This window comes from Puma concolor, chromosome B1 (assembly GCF_028749965.1).
Source record: "Puma concolor isolate L17-30 chromosome B1, mPumCon1.1.hap2, whole genome shotgun sequence".
Classification (NCBI taxonomy): domain Eukaryota; kingdom Metazoa; phylum Chordata; class Mammalia; order Carnivora; family Felidae; genus Puma; species Puma concolor.
The window spans coordinates 149,975,805-150,000,693 of record NC_141670.1 but is presented as its reverse complement, the minus strand read 5'-3'; the positions used below and the strand labels follow the sequence as shown (position 1 = coordinate 150,000,693).

The window sequence follows — 24,889 nt, the reverse complement described above, 5'->3', positions numbered from 1 at the left end:
GTCTTAGCTTCATTTTGGATACTAGAGGATCCTAAAAGGCTCTCCATTAGATGAAAGAAGCTTTACTGTAGTTCTGTAATCCAAACAAAGAAAGAATGTGAGTAGTAAGATAATAGTAGTAGTAGTTAGTGGCTGCCATTTTATGGAATATTTTTATGTGCCCTGCAAAGAGCTAAAAAGTTCACATTTATCAGTACGTGCTGATTTTTATTAAAATTTGATAGAAGATAGAAGAGCTGATACTTAAAAACTACTCTCTTAACAATGAAAACTGAATGGGGCGCCTGGGTGGCTCAGTTGGTTAAGTGTCTGACGTTGGCTCAGGTCATGATCTCGCGGTTTGTGGGTTAAAGCCCCACATTGGGCTTTGTGCTAACAGCTCAGAGCCCGGAGCCTGTTTCAGGTTCTGTGTCTCCCTCTCTCTGCCCCTCCCCTGCTCGTGCTCTGTCTCTCCTTCTCTCTCAAAAATAAATAAACATAAAAAAAAAAATGAAAACTGAAAAAAAATGAGTCCATGTAGAACTCATATAAGTAGATGTATACAACTTATGTTTTTTGTCAGAGTATTTGGTTTAGTATCTATCTCTAAATGACTTATCTAAATTATTATAAAATACAAAAATTCTGATAGAGTAGCCTTAGATTTGCATTTGCAAATCTGGAGACACAGATTCTGTGGTTTTAGGATAGTTCTTAACTCAGATTTTGCACCTATCAATCACCTGGACATCTTGTTAGCACAGATTTCTGGCCCTATCCCCAGAGGTGTTTTGTTTGTTTATTTTTAGTGAGGCACAACTGATGTATAACACTACATTAATTTCAGGTATACAACATAATGATTCAATATTTGTTTATATTGCAGTTTTTTTAAGTGAAGGACAGAATGAATTCATATTCCTGCATAGTGTGGTGTCACAGCTCATGTTCTTAATCACTGTATGCTCCCTCACCAAAGCATTAAATCAGTTTAGGTAGAAAGCAGTAAGTTTGGTGAGAGAGAGAGCAGAGCAAAAGTGGCAAAGAAAGCAACTTTTGGAGCTAAAAGATTAGTATTGGCCTCAAAACATATTCACTTGACTTACTCTGTCTTGCATCTTTTTCCTTTTTGTTTAGCAGAAATCTGTGTTAAAGAGATGGAATCTTACAAAGAAGCTAAGAGAACATATTCTTCTAGTATAGGTTATAGGTAGTAAAAAGTCTGGGAGAATAACATAGCAGAATTAACTGGATGAAATAATGATATTTTCTTGTTGTCTAACATACTTGAAAATTCCTTAAATAATTAAGTGTTGCCTAAAAGACACGCTGCCTCTTTACCATTGTACAAAAGGTAATGGGTCCCCATCATAAATTAAAGAGTCCCTATTTATGTATGTAAGTAAGTAAGTAAGCTCTACATCCAGTGTGGGGCTCAAACTCACAACCCCAAGATCAAGAATCACAGGCTCTACCGACTGAGCCAGCCAGGCGCCCTAAAGAACCCCATTTTAGGGGTGCCTGGGTGGCTCAGTCGATTGGGCATCTGACTTCAGCTCAGGTCCTGATCTCCTGGTTCAGGAGTTCCAGCCCTGAGTCAGGCTCTGTGCTGACAGGTCAGCACCTGGAGCCTGCTTTGGATTCTGTGTCCCCCTCTCTCTCTCTACCCCTCCCCTGCTCACACCCTGTCTCTCTCTCAAAAATAAACATTAAAACAAAAAAAAATTTTTAATGAGTTTTGCAGGATATCTGAACTGTTGTTTTTCCACCCAAACCTTATTAACATGGAAACTTCTTCCTCTAGGGTAAAGTGGCTCAAGTGTGAGCTGTAACATTTATTTTGGGAAGTCAGTAGTGTAAGATAGCATGACTTAAAATTATGAGAAAGGAAATGTTTTTAGAGTTACAGAGCGGTGGTACTTGAGAGAGTATCAGTATGATCCCGCCCACCTACTGTAACTACTTCCGAATAATGGGAAGGTTCATGGTCTTCCTAAAGCCCACCAGGCAAGGGCTGCTGACCAAGGTGGGTATCCCTGATTGCAGGGACCCTGTTAGTGACTGACTGGTTCTATACTTGTTCCGTACCAAGTAGACATGACAGGCAGCATGTGTCAGAGGGAGTGGCATGGAAACTGAAAAGAAGTTTATAGGGGCAGAGGTGGGGAAATTTGAAACCTCATAAAACATAGGAAAAGAGCCTGTCAGACTGTGACAGCAAGAGGCATGTAGAAAGCAGAAATTGTTTGAGCATGTTGCCTTTTAGAATACGGTTCCTCTAATTTTAGAATCTGTTTAGGGACTCTACAGGCATAAACATCTGCTTCCTCTGCCTTTTTTATGAACTTAAGAAATCTGGTCACCTGATATGAATGCCTGGTAAAGTTCTGACCCATGTCTTCCTTCCTCAAGGCCTGAGAGATGCCCCAGCATCGCCTTTGCTCACATCTCCTTTTGACTTTCCTCTACCTCAGTCCTATGAGCTTTCATCCTTACTGACTTACGCTTCATGTGATGGTAGCATTTTTCCCCCCAGAATCCTCAAGCACCTATAATGATGATAATGGCTAGTATTTACTGACTGCTTACTTTGTACAAAGTGCCATGCTAAGCATTTTACTTAACATTACTTCCGTGAAATCTGAAGTAGTTAATATTATTATCCCCATTCTGTCAGTGAAGAAACAGGCACAGAAACAAATACTATGCCAAAGTTATTCAGCTTCTAAAGGTGGATCTAGGATTCACTGTGGGCTTTCCGACTCTACATGCTCTCAGCCTCCTTTACTGCCTCCCATTACTGGAATCCCATCTTAAACTGAAGGCTCCTTTTCAGACAGCAGCAGTCCGTTAGTTCCTCATTCTGCTCAGTGAGGCCCTACTTCCTAAACGAATAAATAAATGTGAAATTCAATAGTTATGTATGTAAACAACACTGAATAGCCGTCTGTGCACCTGTAATTGCCTGTTTTTTGTCTACTACCTTGTTCTTATGTCCCTCGTGACTAACACATAGTAGGTGCCCATTGCATGTTAAATGAATGAATCTGTCAGGTACAAGTGACTAAAGCCTGCGTTAGAATGACTTATTTGTTGGGGCATGAATATAGCTTGGTTTTGAGGAACTTGGAAGTTTTCATGGTTAAGGTGAAACAGGAGGGTGAAAATATACCATTGCAAGAGTATAGAGTGCTTTGGAGTTACATATCTACACCAACAAGTATCTTTTGAGACTGATACTTGGTAGGTCCTGTTTTAAGCAGATGTATAATGGTGTATAAAGCAGGCAAAGTTCTCATGGAGCCCATGAGCTTTGTGAAGCTAGCTTTTTAGTTTCATTTTATAGTTGAGTAAATCAGGACAGGAGCAGGATAAATTTCCAAAGATATCTACTAAGTTGCTGGTAGCTTTACATCTGTAAATCATTACCTACTGCCACTTAGCCATGAAATCAGTTTTAGTTACTAAGATAGGAGTTAGCTCTAGCCTGATGCTGGTTAATTTTAATAAGTGAAAAGATTATGCATGGTAATACTCCTGGTGGTTTTTGTTCCTAACAAAATAATTAACTCAGGTATAATCATTTTTTAGTACTTATTATCATTCTTGGTTAATATCTACAAAGTAATACTGAGCCTTTCAAATGTATAAATCTACAATTGTAGAAATCTCAGCATCAGAGGTAAACATAATAGATTTTTGTCTGAGAGAGGGAAAGAAGAGGGACAGAAGTGGGTGGAAGACTGGAGCATGTGAAAAAATCATGATCATTCAACTGAATAATCTTATACTTTAGCAGAAACATCTAGACTTTCCACCAATGTCATCATGATGGCATTTCATCAAAGAAACCCTTTTGTGCTGACAGCACCTAGTAAAATGTGGGGGTGAGGGTGGGAGAATTATTTTCTTAAATTGTAAAACTGTGATCCCAGAGGCTTTGGGAAGTAGAACTTGTGAGGTTTACAAACTGATTTAGTTGCATAAGTCAATAAGTTTTAAAAAGCACCAGTATGTGCCCAATAGGAACTAGGTAATAGGAGACAACTACCTATAAAAGAAATGTGAAATAGTTTCTTACCTTCAGACCTGTTGAGAATTGGTATACCTACAAGAAATCTATTTCTGGGGGCACCTTGGTGGATCATTCGGTTAAGTGTCTGACTCTTGATTTCGGCTCAGGTCATGATTTCACAGTGGTGACATCAAGCCCCAAGTGAGATTCCCTCTCTCCTTCTCCCTCTGCTGCTCCCCCACTTGTGCCTCTCTCTCTCTCTCTCTCTCTCTCTCTTTCTCACTCAAAAAAAAAAAAAAGAAATCTATTTCTGTAAAGTATTTAAATAATATTATTTAAAACAAAAAAAAAAAATTAGAAATAACCCATACATGCTCACCAGCATGAAAATGGATCAGAAAATTTTTTACACATACAATGGAATATTACCTCATAATACAGCAGCCAAAAAGATAAATTATAGCACACTACAATGTGGATGAATCTTTAAAAATGCAATGTTGAGGGGCACCTGGGTGGCTCAGTAGGTTGAGTGTCCAACTTCGGCTCAGGTCATGATCTCACCTTTCATGAGTTCAAGCCCCATATCAGGCTTACTGCTGTCAGCGCAGAACCTGCTTCAGATCTTCTGTCTCCCTCTCTCTGCCCCTCCCCTGCTTGTGCTCTCTGAAAAAATAAATATTTAAAACATAAATAAAATGCAATGTTGAGCGAAAGGCTTTCATACAGCATGAAACGCTTTCTATAAAGTTAAGATGAAGCTAAATATGTTTTTTAGGCATCCATATATTCATAATAATACTTTTAAAGTAAGGTAATGATATACACAAAATTCAGAAGTAATTGCCTCAAAAGGGGAGGCAGGAATTCAGAAGAGAGAAGGAACACATAAATTTGTTGGTTCATTTCATCAGTTAGGCAATGATTTCATGGATATTGGTTGTATTTTTAAAGTATTAAAACTATATTTTGAAGTTTGCTATTTGAAGAAGTTCTGGAATAAGTCATTTGAGAAAATCATTTCCCCTTCATTAATCTTTTCACACTACTGACTGTATTAAGCGTTCTTGAATTTTTTTTTAATGTTTACTTATTTGTGAGAGAGAGAGAGAGGGAGGCACAGAATCCAAAGCAGGCTCCAGGCTCTGAGCTGTCAGCACAGAGCCCGATGCAGGGCTCAAAACCACAAACTGCGAGATCATGACCTGAGCCAAACTTGGACACTTAAAACCGACTGAGCCACCCAGGCGCCCCTCAAGTGTTCTTAATATGCCCAACTAAGTTAGTGGATGAGGCGGGAACTTGGTAAGATGCTTATTTCCTGCTCTTTCCTCAGAGTGGTAGTACAATAAGTAGTGTATCATCCTTTACTATGATCAGGAAGAATTTGGTTTACCCTCTGCCAGCACACAGCAGGAAAGATCTATGCTGGGATCCCAGTTTCTCAGAAAATGCCCACATATTAAAAACCTGAACTGAATGTATAAGAGAAAGTGGAATATGTGGTTTGTAAAGTGTGAAAGCTAATACAATTTTTTTCTTCCTCAAATCTTAAATTTGTTCAAATTCATATTTGGGAAATTTTGTGGGGACATTGTGTTATTTTGTTTGTGCTTTTTGTTTTGTTTTTGTTTTTCCTAAGTAAAATTTAATCCTTGGATTGGAATGCTGACTTTTCAGGGCATGAAAGAAAGCATGGACTTTGGTTTGAGGGCATTAAGACAAACCTTGGAATCCCAGATCAGCCACTTGTTAATTGTGTGATCTTGGGCCAGTTACTTGGCTCAACTTTGGTTTCCTTGTATGTAAAGAGGACATACCATATCTCCTTGGCCAGATTCTTGTGAGGATTTGATATAGTATTTATAAAGCACCTAGGGGCACCTAGGTGGCTCAGTCGGTTAAGCCTCTGACTTCAGCTCAGGTCATGATCTCACAGTTCCTGAGTTTGAGCCCCATGTCAGGCTCTGTGCTGACAGCTCAGATTCTGACTCCCTCTCTCTCTAACCCTCCCCTGCTCGTGCTCTCTCATTCTCTCTCTCTCAAAAATAAATAAACATTAAAAGAATTCTAAAGCACCTAACAGAAAATAGAGATTCAATAAATGATAGCTAGCTTAAGTAATTTTTCCCTATTGTATAACAGGGACATTGGGCACGACAAATCAGACTTTGTCTTATAATAGTAGCTGAGTATTCTTTAAAAGTGACTTCTGACTTTGACAGTGAATCTCATTTGCTTTGAATTAATTATAAGATGGAAAATTCAGGCTGTGTAAGCAACTAGAACATAGTATTATTCAGATCATCACCTTGGATTTGAATTTCACTTAGGCCTGTTAGTTCTGCTTCTAGGGCCACACACTATACCTCATCCCTCCTCACAACCATCTTACAAAGATGTGCCTTTATTCACAGGTAGGATCAAATGAGAACAAAGTTCAAGGTTTGTCTCACTGATGACTTCATGTTACCTAAGCTAATATGTTTACCTAGTAAAGACCCAAATGTAAAAACAGTACTAAACAACGTTTAGAATTATTTGTTAGTCTTCTACAAACAGTGCTTGTTCTCATAGGAAATTCATTGCCTGTGAACAGTGAGTAAGTGTCCACACTGAAGACTCAAAGGTGTTTACCTGCAAGCAGGTATGACTGAGATAGTGGAAAGACAGGTTTTCCTGCTCACCCACAGTTCTTATTTCTGAAATGACTCCTAATGCCTCCTTAAACTGAGAGATAACCAGTGCAGGAAGGTTTTTCTCTCCTTGGCAGAAGTGTTAGTTGCTTTGGGCTTCCCTCCTGATATCTTCTACCTGGAGAGAAGGACCTTTGGAAGGAATGTTGACCAGGTCTTCTCTGTTTATTGACCTAGATTTTCTTGTATGCTAGTGTCTTGTAATCAATCCAAATCTGTTTAAGGTTATTAAATGCATATTGGTTGCTAAAAAGATTGTCATGGTTTGTGATAGGCTCAATTCAGATATTCATGGAACCAGGAAATCTCAAAGCATCCAGATTTTTCTTTGTTTTCACTATTCTATATTTCAAGAATGTGTCAGTGACCTACAGTCTTGGTGTTGTACGTACAGAAGCCAGGGCTCTTGGGCATTGTGATTCCAGGAACTATTCAGTGTAAGTTTAAAGATTTTAATGACTGCTTACTAGGTTATAAAGTATTGCATGGTGAAACTATAAACTGTCCCCTTTAAGCTTTAATGTATAAGATGGAAGTATGTATGTCTAGAAAGGAATCGACCTATAATTAAATGTGAATGTGTTAAACGAAGACTTGTGTTCAGTATTTGGGTACATAAATTCTGCTTCTTTGAAAGGGTGATTTTGTCTTACTGCATGCCCAGTGCCTGGATCGCTGCCTGACATGTGGAATACTCTGACTGAATATTTACTAAATGAGAAAATTAGTCGATGAATAGCTTTGGGTCCAGATGTAGGATAATGTTGAAAGATTTTAAATAGAAATGAATAAACCTGGGGTATTTTGTTTTCCTTAGTAATTTGCTGATTTTCTTCCTAATTGTAAATAATCATATATGTATATGCATTTTTACGTTGTACCAGTTTGCTTTCCCTCTAACAGTATGAGAAATGCCTGTTTACCTACAGAACCTGATTCTTAGCATTTTTTCTTTGGGCTCAATCTCAAGTTAGGATGCAACATTTGTGAAATTTTAAGATTATATTTGTATCGGGGCGCCTGGGTGGCGCAGTCGGTTGAGCGTCCGACTTCAGCCAGGTCACGATCTCGCAGTCCGGGAGTTCGAGCCCCGCGTCAGGCTCTGGGCTGATGGCTCAGAGCCTGGAGCCTGTTTCCGATTCTGTGTCTCCCTCTCTCTCTGCCCCTCCCCCGTTCATGCTCTGTCTCTCTCTGTCCCAAAAATAAATAAACGTTGAAAAAAAAAATTAAAAAAAAAAAAAAAGATTATATTTGTATGTAATATACATATAAAATGTCATTATAATATTCAAGGAGAATTTTTTTCTTTTAGTTTTCAAAAATCAAGGTATCCTTCTGAATGAAATTCCTAAAATAGAATAAATCGTCTTGGCATATATTTCTTGAAGTTGTAGCTTCCACCTTAAAACCAGATCCTTAAATAGAAAAAATACTTGTTTTCAATTGTCCAAAACATTTTCAAAGAAAATCGTTATCATCCCTTATCTCATTATTTATTGCAGCTCAGAAAGGAAGCACCTAACTTTTTGCTATCAAGGTATAAATGCCTCATTGGATAATACAGACATGTATGTGGGTAGGTGAGTTGGTTGGTTGGTGAGTTGATAATATATGATAATATGCCCTTAGGATGTTCCAGGATGGGAGGCTTTTTAAAAATATAACATAGTTTTATCTTTTACTTAGAAACATAATACATACTTTATGCAGAAAGTTGGTAGGGGCGCCTCGGTGGCCCAGTTGGTTAAGCGTCCGACTTCAGCTCAGGTCATGATCTCAAGGTTCATGAGCCCCATGACAGGCTCCGTGCTGACAGCTCAGAGCCTGGAGCCTGCTTCAGATTCTGTGTCTCCTTCTCTCTGTCCCTCCCCCACTCACCCTCTGTCTCTATCAAAAATAAATATTAAAAACAATTAAAAAAGAAATTTGGTAAATACAACAACTTCAAAAGCGGGGGTGGGGCAGGGGATTGCCATTAATTGGAAAGGATTTTACTTTTTTAGCATCAAGGTTTTTTTCTTGCACTTCTATCCAGTCTAAAAAGTCAGGTTTTGTACCTTGGAGAAGGAGATTGTAAATGCCTGAGAGTATGATATTTAACTTGAAAATCTGCTTTGGCTTTTCTTAAAACACCACCTTTAGTAAAGAACTTTGATAGCTAGGTATATGAGGGTAAAAGATGGAAGTGAATTATGTGCTTACTAAATTAATCTAACTGCCTCTTTCATCATCTTTGCAATGAAGTATTACCCAGTGTTAATTGTCCTCCTGTTATCTAGCCCTTTTATCCCAAAGTGAGGGAATTGATGAGGATAGGTGCATTGTGTTATGTCTGATCACAGTTTGACTAGCACAGTCTGGAAGTGGGTTGTACAGGATGAGAGCAGCAGCTTAATTGCTCTCCCTGCATCAGCAGCATCTATAAAGCATCCTGGGAATTGCTCGCCCTACGTTCAGAGCAGCTGGTCACATGAGCCTGGATTTTCAGTTCAGTTCATTAGTCAGCCATTTTGGTCAACACCCTGCTTACTGCGCACAACCAATCCTATTAGAACTCAGCATCCCGGCTCATCTGAGCAGATCCTGGAAGTGATTTCTGCAGTTCAGGATATTTTTTAAGCTAAATTGAAAATATTGGTTTATTTTTTGGGATTTTTTGGGGGTATTTTTTTTCCTGCACAAAGGAGGATTTTTCACTTATTCATTCAGAGACCAGTTTTTTAAAGCCAGCTAAGGTGGCATCGGCTGTGCAACGTTTAAAGCCTATAGCCCAGCTGAAAAAGGAGGGGGCAGGGAAGAGAAGATAAAAGAACAGAAGCTAGAGAAAACAGGCATCATTTTATTTTGCTATGTGGTAGGAACTGTCTATGAGAAAAGATAGTAGAGGATTGCTTGTCTTGAACAGTTGGTTCTTAAACCGTAAGGTATTTTTCCTTGTGTTTTGTTTTAATCTCCCCCACCCCTTTTCCTGAGAGCTTTGTTTCAGAGCTTTGGATTTGGGGTTTTGGGGTAAGGAGGTTTTATTTATTTTTGTTGGGGTGAGTGTGTGTGTGTTTGTGTGTGTGTGTTGTGGTCCCAGCTGAGTCATCATGTCTGCTCTGACGCCTCCAACTGATATGCCAACCCCCACCACTGACAAGATCACACAGGCTGCCATGGAGACCATCTACCTTTGCAAATTCCGAGTGTCTATGGATGGAGAATGGCTCTGCCTGCGAGAGCTGGATGACATCTCACTTACACCTGACCCAGAGCCTACCCATGAAGGTATGGTCAGAACCCGTCCACTAGTGTCTCACCAGCGTCCTCATTGTTACAGTAAGCTGGGAGGGTCAGGGAGAGGTAGGAAGAACCCGTACTCTGTACTCTAACCTGTTAACAACCATGACAACCTTTTTTCCTTACCTACTACCCAGTTTACCTTCTCTACTTTACTGGGAAAAAATATTATTTCCCTGCCCCCTGAGGTATCCTTTCAAAAGATGCTGGTGCCTATTTAGAGCTCTTTGTCTTTAAGCCCCTAAAGAGAACATGTGAGGTCACTTATCACATTTGGCCCTAATTGATAATGAAAAAGCTATTAATATTGATTATATACTAAAATATTATAGAAATTACAATAATTCTTAATAGATTAAGTTAAGACAGCATGACTTTAGGATTGTACTTGACATAGTTGAAACACTTGAGGTGTTTTACCAAGGGATATCAGGGTATAACCTGTGAAATAGGCTATGATATCTAGAAAATAGTTGATCAAACATTATCTTTTTTTTTTAATAATATGGACCGTAGATAAGCAGTTTTCCATTCAGTGCTTATTTAATGAATATGGATGCTTTAAAAAGCATAATGCCTCAAAAAGGTTAAACATGATTAATAAGGTAATCTCTACCCATAGAATCTATTGGCCATTGCTTTTTATAAGTTATTTGTGGTAACTGTGATGACCCATTTGAAATTTCCACTGTCAGTACCTTTGAGACCTTTGAGGTTGCTTGACTTGTGACTTTCTCCCAGAACCTTTTCTAAATTACCACAGGTTTTTAGCTTGTACCCTTAATTCTCTTAAGTCAATGCCATAAGGAAGAGAGTTAATTTAAGTCATAGCTACAAATATTTTGTTTTTTATGTAATGACCTTTTAACTAGTGTTTATTCTCCAGCTTTGAAATAATGCAGAAATGCTCACAAATGAGAAATTCTTTATCAACATCTGCCTGGTATTTAGGCATATCTGCTGAATGGAGGGCATAAGGTGAATTGCACATAGCAGATTGGGTTAGGAAAAGTGATTCCTTGCCCTTGACCTTGTGTTGCAATCTTAGCGTGACTCAGATCTCACCCTTTATGTCTGAAAAGGATTTTATTTCCCCCGTTAGGCTTAGCCTTGAGAAAGTTTTAGAGAGAATGAATACCACAGAACACAAAGCAGTCATTTTGGGTGTGTCTTTAAGGGCAATATTTAAGTAGTTTTTAAGACCCGCTGCGTCTTTTAACAATTGGTTTGTCAGTTGGACAGCTTCCTTGGCTCTAAGTCTCAGAAATGTGCACAGGGGTTGGCAGACATCAGTTGGAAATCCATAGAATGCCAGTACTGTTTAAAACAACCCCCAAAGGTTTAGGAATCTTTAGGGAAGAAAAATACGTTTTTAGAAGGCTACCAAGAAATCTTTTAGTGAATGCCTCAATTTACATATTTTGTTTTTAAAAATACTCTCATCCATCTTGAAAGTAATATAATACGAAATATTCCTTTAATTATAAAATCCAGTATATTAGTGTTTCATAAATAATTTTTAACATTTTTAGTACTTTGAATTTATATTTGTTTTTTGAACAGGATTCCTATGAGTGAGCAAAAATGAGCTCATGGTTCATGTAAGCATTTATAGTGGTTCTGTATGAATCCTTCATGGAGAAATCTGTGATGGAAATCTGTACGAGGGCTGCAGCCTAAGCTCTAAGTGGCACATTCTTTGATTAAGGAAAAGAGACAAATAGGAACTTCCCAATACCTTAAAATCAGCTATAGAGGATGTGAAGGAAAATAGGGAAATACTGTCCTTGAATTTTGGAATTTTGCCTTAAAGTGGGCAAGAGAAACAATAATTTCAAGTGATTAGAAATGGATATAATAAAAGAAAGTCCAGACATCTGTGGGTTTGGGGACCTGGGAAACAAGGTGGTGTTTTTCAGAGCTTTTATTTCCTTGCTCCACTGGCTAACTCAGGATGTCTGAACAGTCATTTGGACTCAAGAAGTGTCTGCTTTAATATTAATACCAGTGATAAGTATTAGGTATAATTTAGCTATCAGCATGTAAGCAGTTATCGCCAGGCCAGTGATACTGTGAATCTCTCACCTTGTTGACAAAATGGAGCACCTGGTACCTGGACACACAGGAGGATTCACATTATACTTCCCAGCTGATTCTTGGAGGGAAAGCCTTCCAACCACACAAATCCTGCAATGAGGCACCCTGACTCCCACAAGAGAAAATGGACAAAAAGCATCATATACCCTTTTAAGACAAGAATAAAGATTGGGCATGGCCTCAGTTAGAAGATTTGTAGTTTCCAACTTTTGTTTTCTGAAAACAGCTCATGCCTCTCACTGTGCAGCCCACAGTGCAGGCCTGGACCTAGAGTTTCCGCCTAGCTTAGCCCTAAAATACATGGGAATAGAAACATTCATGTCATCATGTCAGTGCTTGTTGGTAGTTAAGGAAGTGATCTCTCTCTCAGTACCCTTTTTTTAAAACCAGGAGGATATCTATAAATCTGTGTGAGTAGATTTCCCCTAAGATAAGAGCCCAAGACCGATTCCACAGAAGAGGAGAGGGTTCAGGAAAGGCTTCATTTAATGAGTGAGACTGGCTTGGACATTGTACATAATTAGGTGATCATCAGGCAGATGCAGGGTGAAGAGGGGGGACATTTCCAGCAGTACATGGAGAGCTGGTCAAGCTGGAGAATAGCAAGTAGTTATGGGTGGTAATTATCTGATTGTAGGTGAGAAAAATTGAGATAATTAATGTAAACCCTATAAATGTTACTTATGTGTGTAATAGTTATTCATGGAGCCTTAGGTTGAACTGCAGCATGTTTTTGAATACATTACCATTTTAATGTATATTTTTGTTTTTATGTCTAATTTTTTGGAGCACTCTGAACTTGTTTACTAGACAGACTAAAGTAGACCATTAGTAGCTTAAATTCATGTTTTAGCATTATCCTTTCTTGGAGCTCTATAAAACAAAGTAATTGATTAAAAATACAACTTAGTTATCAAGCAATACTTGTTTTCCTATTAACCTTTTAAAGAATGGGAATCTGATGTTGAGAGATGATGTCCACAGATGATCAATTTAATACAGTAAAATGTACCATCTGGTTACAAAGACAGGTATAAGCTTTGAAATTACTTTTTTGACTTAGGAAACTTCCTTTTCAGATACAGATAATAAGAGACAGACTATGGAGGCAGTGACATATTGGACAGACACGATAGTTTTCGGGTATTGTAGAGAACTATATGCGATGGCAGACCTAATACATGCTATTATTGCATAACTCTGCAGTTGCCCTGGTGGTGTCATTTTGCTTCAGTGTTCATTAGAATAGCTGGCATCTGTAATGTATAAAGAGGTAGTTTATATGAAACATCTGTCCTTGACATACAAGGACGTGTTCTGGTCTGCCTGTTGGTCAGAAATATTTATTAGGCATTCCTTGATGCAAAGTCCAGTTCTAGGGACTAAGAAATAAATAGACACCCCTTCACATTTCCTGAAGGACAGTCTGGGTGTAGATTATGGGTGCAGATTTGTGATCAGGTTTTTCCATTTGATAGGAACTACTCTACTGATCAGATACAATAGGGAATATTCTACTGATAAGATATAATAAGCAAGGAAAAATCCCCTAAAGATGTAATGGAAAAGTGTTTATTATTCAGTGACTGTGGGAAGTGTCTCATGCTGAGATCACTCCATTGACATTTACTAATGTACTTTTACTCATCAATATCACTGCACCCTAGTATAACCCCATCCTGCTTGGGGTGAAATGTGTATGTTTTAATGAAAAAGTTGCCTGTCCCAATGGGCGTTTTGGCAGGGGAAACCAAAGGGCTATTTACCAAGAAACTTCAGAGCATGAATTCACTATAATGCAGAGCTTCTAAACCTGGGACCCGTGATCCTAATTATCATTCAAAAAATTTTATATCTGGACATTTTTTTCCTGTAGAAAAATCCTTAGTGTCCATTAGAACCCTCAAAGGAAAAACGAATAATGCTTTAAAAACTCAGCTTTTATCATACAGACCTTGGCCCTTCATTCAACATGCATTTAAGTATCCTACTTATGATTTATGCCCCACACTTATAATTTATGTCCTAGTACAGTGAAGTGAACAAGTATGGTCCTTTGGATTTTCTGGGCTTATTTGATAGGTTGGGAGGTGTAGGGCGGGGTACTTCAAGCAAGTAAAATGACAGTCATTGCAGTACAGTAGTACAGAGTGAAAAATCTTATTCCAGAGAAGATTTCCAATTGAAGTAATGTTTGAGCTAAGACCTAAAATATGTGCAGGAGTTATCTGGATATAAACTGGAGGCAAGGGAGTCTTAAGGGGTGGGGATGGGGAGGAAGAACTACACAGACTCAAATGCCAGAACTGAAAGGTGGTTAGTATTTATTTTCAGCCCCTTTCCAAATTTCCTCTCCAGTAAGTTTTCACATGCTTTACTGGGAACAAAATGTTAGGAGTAGTGATGAAAGTAGTAGGGTTTTTTTTTCCTTCTGGTTGTGCATAATGTTAATTTTTTAACATTAAAATTAAGTGTTTTAACAATAAGTTCATTATGTATGTGCATTTACTCCTATACTTTAATAAAATAAGCATATATTATATGTGAATTTTAATAGCTCTCCTGAATAAGACTTAATAGTCATTTCTCCCAATTAATAGAAGAACAAAACTATTAATCTTAAAAAAAAAAATTGTTAAGCTTTATTTATTTTTGAGAGAGAGACAGAACATGAGCAGGGGAGGAACAGAGAGCGAGGGAGACACAGAATTCAAAGCAGACTCCAGGCTCTGAGCTGTCAGCACAGAGCCCAATGTGGGGCTCGAACCCACGAACTACGAGATCATGACCTGAGCCAAAGTCGGACACTGACGGAGCCACCCAGGCATCCCAAAACTATTACTCTTAATGTTGAATCCCAGTAACCTGCAGATTTGTGATCAGACTTTCTATTTTCACTTATTTATATGTGAACATTCATTTATCTTTTTGATGATGAACATGTATTTACTAAGAAAATTATAAGCATGCAATACTCAAAGGTTCTTATGTGAAATGACTTCAACTGAAGTTGACAAAAAATCAAGGCTCCAATTTTCATAAGTGAATATATGTCATTTGTATCAAAAGCACTTTACTAAACTATATATAAGTGATCTTTCTGAATTTTACACAACACCTGTAGACACACAAGGCATCTGGCTATTATAGTTTTCTGTTATGATTAAACAAGCAAATAGTGCTACATGTGTTAGGGCATAAAAGAAGGATATATGTGCTGTGTTCCACAACAAAGTCTTAATTCTGTCTTTTATTTTCATTTGTACAACTACCAGGAGCTAATTGTGTCACATCTAGATTCCTACACCTACTTTCAGCTTTTCTCCAAACTCATTTCTCTTCCTATACTGATTCATTCTTCATAAAATTGCCAAATGAGTCTTTATGAAAGCAAACTTTTCATTCTTGTACAAGAGCCCTGTTTCAGGCAGCCTTCTGTATTACATGTAGAGTACTCCTGAAAAAGTGGTAATGGCGTTGGAACAGGAGGAGACATTATCATTTATTGAACACTTATTTTGCGCCAAGAACTGTTCCAAGTAATATGTATATAGTATGTCATTTAATCATTGCAACAACCCTTTGAGCCTAGGTACGATTATTACGCCCATTTTACTAATTGACATTTGGGAATGTAGTAAGTGATAGAGCCAGGATTCAAACTCAGGCATCCACAGTTCAGTCTGCTTGGGGCACTCCTATAGCAAAACTCAGTAAAATGTAAGTCTACCAATAGACCTGCATGTAACAAAGGGCGTCTACTCTGGTGACCTATTTCTAGCAGTTTTGTACACAGTTGATCACGGCAGTGGCCAGTGTAAGTCCAGTGAACATCAAAATGAGGCCAAAAGCATGCTAGTTGGGGCATGCTTGGTGACTGCCATTAATTGAAGTGGAGATCTTAGCTTTTATCCACTTGTTTTCATTTTCTTCTTTCCACTCGTTTTTATGAAGTGCGTGAAAATATTTACGTAGTTGCAGAGATACTCCCAAACAGCGGCACACTGCTAAAACTGACCTGGCTGGCAGGTCAGCACCTTTATGTGCTAAATTTAAAATGTTTCTGAGGTAGATGTACAAAATGATGTGAAAAGCTGTTTGTGGTAAGAGAAATGTTCATGATTATGGATTGAAATAGTAACTACATTGAATCCTTAGTCTTTAGCCAAGTATTTCCATGCCCTTCTTTGGGTAATTTTACTTATCTAGTGTTTTTTCATACTCCTGTTCCATACTTAACCTATTTCAGCCAGGTTGTAGATTCTCACTTCGCCAGGACCCTGATTATTCTTGCTGTTACACTATCCCCTCTTGAGATTCTCCATGCTGACATCATATCAAGAAATGGAAAGGCCCCTTGACTCCCTTCATCCAGAAGGCCTTCTCTAGCATGTCCGTTACTCTTCATCTCCTGAATCATATGCCTTGAATCATTGGGTAGTGTCTGTGCCACTTGATTGAATGCACTTGGAATCATTCTCCAGTGATTCATTTTAATCTATGTGATCCCTCATTTATGAAATTATATAGAAAGTTCTTTGGGCAAAACTTTGTTTTGCATCCTTCAGAAGGCCTCGTAGTACCAGGTACTGCTTACGGTAGCTATCCAACACACTTTGGGTGAATGCAGTAATGCCCCATAACTCCAGAAAATAATCAGTGGTGAAAGAAAAGATTATTGGAATACCTTCCCTCCATCACACACAATTTGTGCTTTTTTAGGTTTTTTAAATATTTTTTTTAAGTTTATTTGAGACTGAGCATGAGCGGGAGGAGGGCAGAAAAAGAGAGGGAAACAGACTAGGAAGCAGGCTCCAGGCTCTGAGCTGCCAGCACAGAGCCTGATATGGGGCTTTGAACTCACGAGCTGTGAGATCATGACCTGAAACCAAGTCAGACACTCAACCAACTGAGCCATCCGGGTGCCCCTTGAGTTTTTTTAATTTAATTCTTTTAGTCATTTATCTCCTATTCCAGATTGACTGTATCTTACTTAGAAAGTTGAAGTTTTGTACAATGTAATAGTTCCTTATTGTTGTTTTCTACTAAATCCAAGCATACTATTCAGTGCTGATGAAAGCAGGGGAAGCGTTGGGCACAGGCTCTGCTGGTAGGCGTGCACATGGGTGCAGCTTTGTTGGGGTTCACTTAACCCTGTGAATCAAGAGCCTCGACAAGTTAAATCCCAATGATTATACCAAACATCTGTCTTAAAGAAATAATCAGAAATAACAGGCAAGTCCCCGTTTTAATGATTTATAGTAGCAGGACCTTTAAAAGCAACCCGAGTCGCCCAATAGGAAAGTGGTTCAGTAAATTGCAGAACATCTATACAACAAGCCCTAAAAGATGATTGTGGAGGAATATTTAATGGCATAGGGAATTGTTTAGAATATAATTTTTAAAGTTTATTTTACTTATTTATTTTGAGAGAGAATGAGAGAGCGGGAGAGGAGCAGAGAGAGGGAGAGAATCCCAAGCAGGCTCCACGCTGTCAGCACAGAGCCCGATGTGGAGATCGAACTCACACTGGGAGACCAAAGCCTGAGCCGAAATCAAGAGTTGGACACTTAACCAACTGAGGCACCCAGGCGCCCCTAGAATATAATTTTTAAAAGCTGTTTCCCAAACTACATACACTGTGGTCACAATTTGTGTTAAATGCAGGGGTACATATCCACCACAAGTAAAACAAAATGTACCAAATACGTAAAAAGTAATTACCTCTGGACAGTGGAACGACAGGTGACTTTTATGACATTATTTAAACTTCATGTCTTCCAAATACTCTGCAAGAGGGTATATTAGTATAATCAGGAAAAAAAATGCTCTTTTTTAAAGCAAAAGGCTATATCAGTATAGGTGTGCGATCATCTGCCTGACTTGTATTTAATAAGTACTTTACTTAACAGTTTCACATCCATTGTCAGAATAATTTTTTTTTATATTTCTAGTAGATATTTTGAGTTTTTCTGAGTCCTAGGCCTGTATTTGTGTACTGGCATGCTTTGTTTTCAGAGCTTTCTAAAAGCTGCCTGCAGTACACCAGGTGACCCACAAGGTCTAGACTTAGATGCATTCGGTACAGCATTTGATTTATTCCTTTCAGAAGTGTTCAGAAAATAAAGCCTGAATTGTTAGGATTTAAACGGAATCCTGTTACTGTTCTTGGCTTTCAATATGGCACACCTCCCTTTATAATCTGCCCTCAGTGAGATTACGGGAACATTTGTTGCCACCAGCCCTGATAGCCTCAGATTTATATTGTCAGGTTCTCCAAGTTGTGATTACGTGTGCAGAAGGCAGTCTTTGTGAACTTTTCGAAGTGTGGATGTGGTAGCTTGTAATACCATCTTGGAAGCCTATTGGGCAAAGTTCTTTGGACAAAGTTCATCCCTTTCTTGTTGCTCTGCTGTGGAAGAGCTTGGCTAGTCACCCTTTCAAGGTAAGTTTTACCCAAGTTTTGTAAAATCCTTCCTGGGAGAGAAATATCAGCAGAGCTTTGTGCTGCCTCTGAGCTGACTGTAATGTGCTCTCCCTGAAGTCAGCACTCTCCTTCCCATTCCAGTTCCTTCCCAACTCCTTCAAATGCCTGCACTGGTGTCCACGTTAGTGCACTGTCGTAATCACAGTGCCTTACTGTCTTTGCTCTATTGGTGAGCCTTTCTGGACCTTTCTGAGAACAGAGCTTTTTCTTTAATCTTTAATTTGTGCCTTTCTTAATGGAGTTTATAGTGACTCTTCCTTGGGTTATCAGCTTCCAGTGCAGAAGGTCATTCCTCCTAAACTTCTCTTTGACATATTTATCATTTTCCAGAGGTAAATGCTGTACCCGATTAGATAACTACTCAGTGATAGAGCTCAGATTGGAATTCAAGTCGTTGGATTCCCAAACCTGGGTACTTGTAAGACGTGGCTGGAAAGGGCAAGTGCTATCGTCTGAGAGTACCCACAGGATTCTCTGCTTTTCAGCTGTGGTTCTGTATTTTGAGTTTTGTCAGTACCTCCTTTTTGTGGGGAAATAGAAAGCATAATGGGGCGCAGTTTTCCACTGTGGTTCCTCCAACCCCCACCAATTCACTCTGACTGCTGTGAAGTGCTTTTGAGTCCAGGGGAGTAAACACAAAAAACTGTTCCTTGCAATTTTTCATAGTTGAACTTTGCCAGAGAACAGATAGAAAGATTTGATGAGCTTAGAAGCACATGTATAGAGGGACAGAGAAATAGATTTGTTGACAAATGGCCCCTAAGGAATTATTTATTTTTCGTTATAATTAAATATTCTCAAAATAAAACATATATGTGTCAGTCTGCTGAAAATAATGTTTTTTTAGAAAATATTTATTATGTATATAAGTATTTTATGAAAGCAACTTTATTTTTCTAGTTATAGAAATGATATATTCATATTGTAAGAGTTGCAGAATACAGAAGAGTGTAAAACACAAACTAGTAGAAGTCACCTAAAGTTCTAGCACCTATTTTTAAAAAATTTTTTTAATGTTTATTTATTTTTTGAGAGAGAGAGAGAGACAGAGCATGAGTGGGGGAGGGGCAGAGAAAGAGGGAGACACCGAATCTGAAGCAGACTCCAGGCTCTGAACTGTCAGCACAGAGCCCAACACGGGACTCGAACCCACAAACCATGAAATCATGACCTTAGCAGAAGTCAGATGTTTAACTGACTGAGCCACCCAGGTGCCCCGGTTCTAGCACCTATTGATAACCACTAATAAGATTTAGTAACCAGATTCTCTTTTTTATTAATACATACACACAGTTCACTTACAAGCTCACACAGTTTTTATACATGCAAAATCGTACCATTCCTGTGTTGTGTGACCTGCCTTTTTCCCTCTGCGGTATCTTTCCACCACAGTAAATAGAAATCTGCATCACCTCACTTAATGTCTTCAGTTTTTTGGATATGCCATAATTTCTTTGACTTCCTTATTACAGACGTTTAGATTGTTTCTAAATTTGGCCACCACTTTCATTTGGGGTATTTTTACCCAAATTATGTTTACAATTTGAACAGTTTACCAATTTTCATCTTTAGAAGTGGAGTTTCTGGGTCAAATAGTAATATATTTTAATTTTTTATACACATTTCCAAGCTGCCATAAACATTTTAAAAAATTTTAATAGCATGGTATCGTGAACTTTCGTATTAGCTTTTTCTTTTTGTCTTTCGCTACTGCAGTTGGTTGTGGTTTCTCACAGTACTAAAATCTGAACTTTCCAAATGAAACAGTTGTGGTTTTTAGAACAGTTGATTCAGCAGCTGTAAACTCCATGATTATGTTTTATCTGGGTTTTTTTTTCTTTAAGCCAGTGACAATATCTTAGGTAGAAGAGAATGAGTTTTACTGTTAAATGTACAATGAGAAATTTTTTGATTGCTGGAGTTTGTTTTCTGGGATGAAAAGGCTGCTGAGATTTCTCTTTCTCCTAGAGCTGTAAAATTCAGGGTGTACTACATTTCACCTGAGAATCCCACAATGTCTAGGCCTGTGGGCAGCAAGCTTCCCAGTTGAGGTATCAGACACCTCATGATTATTTCTTCCATTGCAGCCATTCAGGTAGGTGGCAAAGGCTCTACTAATTTGGGGAGGCCCCCTTTCCCTCATCCTCTCACTCTCCATCAGGCCGTGTCCTCCTTAGTCTTCCAGTATCACGTAGCTGCTCACCTGATTTAGGAATCCATTTTATCTTCTCTTATCTCTCTAATACCAATCTCTGTTTACCTCATGTCGCAGTTACTTAGTTCTGAAGGGAAGTGCCTGTGATATTTCATACTTGTGACTTCTGTACAAACTCACTGTACTATCTGCCTTAGTAAAAGCCTTTGTTCAACATAAAGCCTAAGTATTAAATGGCCCAAGTGTTGATAACTGTATTAGGAAAACCTATAGTTCTCTTGTGTCTTTCTCCTTTCACTCAGGACGCCTCACTTCTAACACTTCTGGTCACCAGATGTATGTGTGTGGGGCGGGTGGTCCAACACCAATCTGTGACACCGGCTGGGTGTACAGTTTAACTCAATTCTGACTTTGCCTACCTGGAGGTAATGTCAGATCCCACAGGTTAAGAGCTCAGCCCCACAGAACTGCCCCCCACTCTAGATACTAATCACAAGTAGTAGATCCTCAGGTTACCCACAACTTTTGTCCAACTTGGCTACAAATCAGACGTCCCCGTGACCGCTTTCCCCTTAGATTCAGTGATTTGCTAGAACAGTTCACGGAACTCAGGGAAACACTTAAGTTTGCCAGTTTATTAAAGGTTATGAAAAAAGGATACAGATGAAGAGGAGATACATAGGGTGAGGTCTGGGAGGGTCCCAAATGCAGGAGCTTCTTCCTGGTGGATTTGGGGTGTGCACCCCCCTGGAAAGCTTTCAAACCCCATACTACTATGATTTTGTGGAGGCTTCCTCCATTGGCATGATCAATAAACTCCATTTCCAGCCCCTTTCCCCTCTCTAAAGTGAGTGGTGGGGCTGAAAATTCCAAACTTAGAAGCATGGCTTGGTCTTTTTGGGGGCCAGCCCCCATCCAGGAGCCCACCTAGAATCACCTCATTAGAACAAAAGATGCTTGTAGGCCTCTTATCACTTAGGAATTTACAGGGGTTTCGGGAGCCCTGTGCCAGGGACTGGGGAAGAAGACCAAATAGATATTTATTATAAATCACAAGATCACAATCACTTAATATTACTTTTTTTCCAAGACCATTTGTGTTTCTTTGCTGATATTTTTGTTTTTAACTCTACTGTGGGGAAGAAATAGATCTTGGTCTAAACTACTGGTTTATTAGAACAGAACCTCTTTGTACTTTTTAAAATTAGTTTGGCAGTTCCTTTACTAATTTTTATATTACTAAAGCTAATTATGTTACTAGTTAGTTTAAGAGTATCTCAGCTGTTAAACTTGTCATTTGGTCTGCTTGTGTTGGCTTATTTTTACCCTGTTTAATATTAGTTGTTTTTTTTTTTTCTTTAACCCCACTTCCCCCTATTTTCTTTTTTAATTGTGGCAAATATACTTAGTGGAATCCAGCTTGTTAGTTTCTTGTAAAGGTAAAGTTCACATTGAATCTAAGGTGTGCTAAGTACTTTAAATGAGTTAGCTTTCATTTTCATAACAGTCCATTGAAGAGTGCTTTATGATCAGTAGTTGGGGCTTCAAGAAGGCTTTCCCCCAAGAAACTAATAAGCTTTTTAAAAATAACACTCTAAATCAGAGTCACCTAGCATCAAGGAGACAATGTAACTTGGTTACATATTTCTCTAAACTTGGCTGTAACTTTGTTGTCCATAGTTATAAGACTCCTGGAAAAAGAATCCATCAAGAAGAGAGATCTCACAGCCCTGGATACATAAACAATGGCGAGGCACTTTGAGCACATTCAAGCATTTCTCAGGAGAGAAGGAGCTTCAGCTACTTCCCTCATCAGAGAAAAAAGATGGAACTACACAGGGCCCAAGGCTTTGTGAGAGCAGTGGTCCTACCCCAAATATATATCAGTACCAAAGCCAAGGTCCCTCCTACCAGGCCACACAGCCATTGCCATTGAGTCACCATGTTCTGTAAGAGCAAATATTTTACGGTACTTGCTAATTAGTTATTTATAGTGCCATATATATTAGTTTGCTGACTTACTCATTCTTAGACTTGAAACAGAACGATAGCCAAGAAAATAGTTCATTAAACCTCAGATCAGCTATGCTTCCTTAATTCGGGGCCCTCGTACACTTCCAGCCTTGTCTCTTATTTCTTGACTTTAGAAAATGTCTTTGTTCACATGCTTCTCCTGAATCTGTTAGGTGCACCATTTTAAACCATGTAATCCAAGCATTTAGAGTGGTGTGGTGGTCCTGATGTTTCATTACCAGACTTGGGGCAGCACACACAGTGACAGTCCACTTGGCATTTCTAAGCTATGCACTCATAAGGAATCAGTGTTCTGAGTGGGAATGAGGCTGTCTGTTTAGCCAGAGTAACCTTGGAAGCTCCCTTTACTATTTACTTTAACATTTACAGTGTACATTTGACACAGTTCTGACTGGTACAACTCTGAATTATTCATTATCTATAGCAAGATTTTAATTCAGGACTATCTTCTGTAGCAACTAGCAAACCTTTAGGTTACCGCTCTCTGAAACTTGTGAATATGTATTATTATGACACAAATTAAAGTTACCATAGATTTTTAGATCAGGCAAAAACATGCTGAGAGTAACAAAGGATAATCCCTAGAAAAATGAAACGTTCTGGCGACAAGACCAGAGTTATCCATGCTAGTACTTTCTTTGATTCATGTATTAGACACTTTCATTGTTGTTTTGACAATTTGAACATATTCCAGATAGCATAATTTTTAAAATATTTTGTAAATCCTTCTTTGAGGAATGTAAAAGAACAGCACAGTATCCATTCTTTATTGCAATGAAATCCTGAGCATGCCGAGGTAAGGGGAGAACAACTTTAGAAGGAGAAAACACACCTCTTATCTTTCAGGGGAGGAGGGCTCTTTTAAATTGATTCCATCACCCTGATACTCAGAACCTTTTTGTTTTAAAAACAAAACAGAAAATATGTCTGGTCAGAGTAGACTGGGAAACTTGTAGATGGGACACGGAAGGGGAAAGTCAGAGAGGTCCCTTGTACTCACCAACCATTCCTACCTAGAAATTCACTTTCCAGAGCTCTTCTGTGCATGAATCTCAGAGGATCTTTATATTTCATTTCGATAATTAGGTACTTTTATTTTATTAGGTGACAAATATAGTTTCTAGGTGAAGAAAATGAAGGATAAATGGTAATATTCACCTTGCTGACTTTCACAAGGTGAGCATAGCAAGTCTGTAAACTAATGTGATGGTTAAGAGTATATTCTTATTGGGGCGCCTGGGTGGCTCGGTCGGTAGGCATCCGACTCCAGCTCCGGTCATGATCTGGCAGTTCGTGAGTTTAAGCCCTGCATGGGGTTCTGTGCTGACAGCTCACAGCCTGGAGCCTGCTTCAGATTCTGTCTCTCCCTCACTCTCTGCCCCAGCCCTGCTCACACTCTGTCTCTGTCTCTCAAAAATAAACAAACATTAAAAAAAAAATTTTTTTAAGAAGTACATTCTTATAAACCTATAATCCTATGTAATATAAATCTGTAGCATATTGTCAGGATATTGAAAGTGATATATGGAAATATATCTATATGTAATGTATTTTAGCACTAATTTACTATAAAGTAATAGTAACTAGCACTTATATTATGCTTTTTCTATATGAAACACTAAGTGCTTTGCACATACATATACACAATTGCAGAATCCAAAAACGCTCTGAAAACCAAGAGCATTTTTCATAAATTCACCTGAATTCATTTGGTGCTAAGACATGACCTGAATTTATTTGAGGTTATTTATAGTCTTTATTTATCCTATTTAATTTGAACATTCATTTATTTCCTGCAGAAATATTAATGTGCTTGATTGTGAAGTGCTGCCTCGGAGCCTGCTAGTTCTGCATGGTTTTGTGGGGGGGTTTGGGCCTCAGTATTTACCATTTTGCCTTTCTAAAATTAAAAAAAAATCTGAATTTCAAAATATATTTGGCTGGAAAATATTAACATGAAGGACTTGGCGTGTGTTACTCTTTTGCTCCTCACAACAGTGTTGTCAGATAGGTACTGTTCTTTTCCCTGTTTTCCAGAATGAGGAAACTGAGGTAAGAGACATGAAGTACAGGGACAAGGTCATAGGGCGAGTAGGGGTGGAGCTGGGATGCCAGCCCCAGTGATCCTGAATCTGCTCTCAGAACTG

At 38.6% G+C, this 24,889-nt stretch overlaps 1 protein-coding gene across 9 annotated transcripts in view; it reads left to right on the top strand.

Moving 5' to 3' along the window:
• Window positions 1–24,889, top strand: part of RUFY3 (RUN and FYVE domain containing 3) — an 81,763-nt gene that overhangs the window by 7,262 nt on the left and 49,612 nt on the right. The window contains exons 1-2 of one of the 9 annotated variants that reach the window (XM_086704892.1): window positions 8,697–9,614; window positions 9,734–9,957. The exons of 5 other annotated variants lie outside the window; for them this stretch is intronic. In XM_086704892.1, the coding sequence (XP_086561018.1) occupies window positions 9,780–9,957 (178 nt within the window). In that variant the 5' untranslated portion in view covers window positions 8,697–9,614; window positions 9,734–9,779. Of the gene's footprint in view, window positions 1–8,696; window positions 9,958–24,889 lie in introns of those variants that run through there. 3 more of the 9 variants (XM_025921367.2, XM_025921369.2, XM_025921370.2) reach the window with 3 other exon arrangements.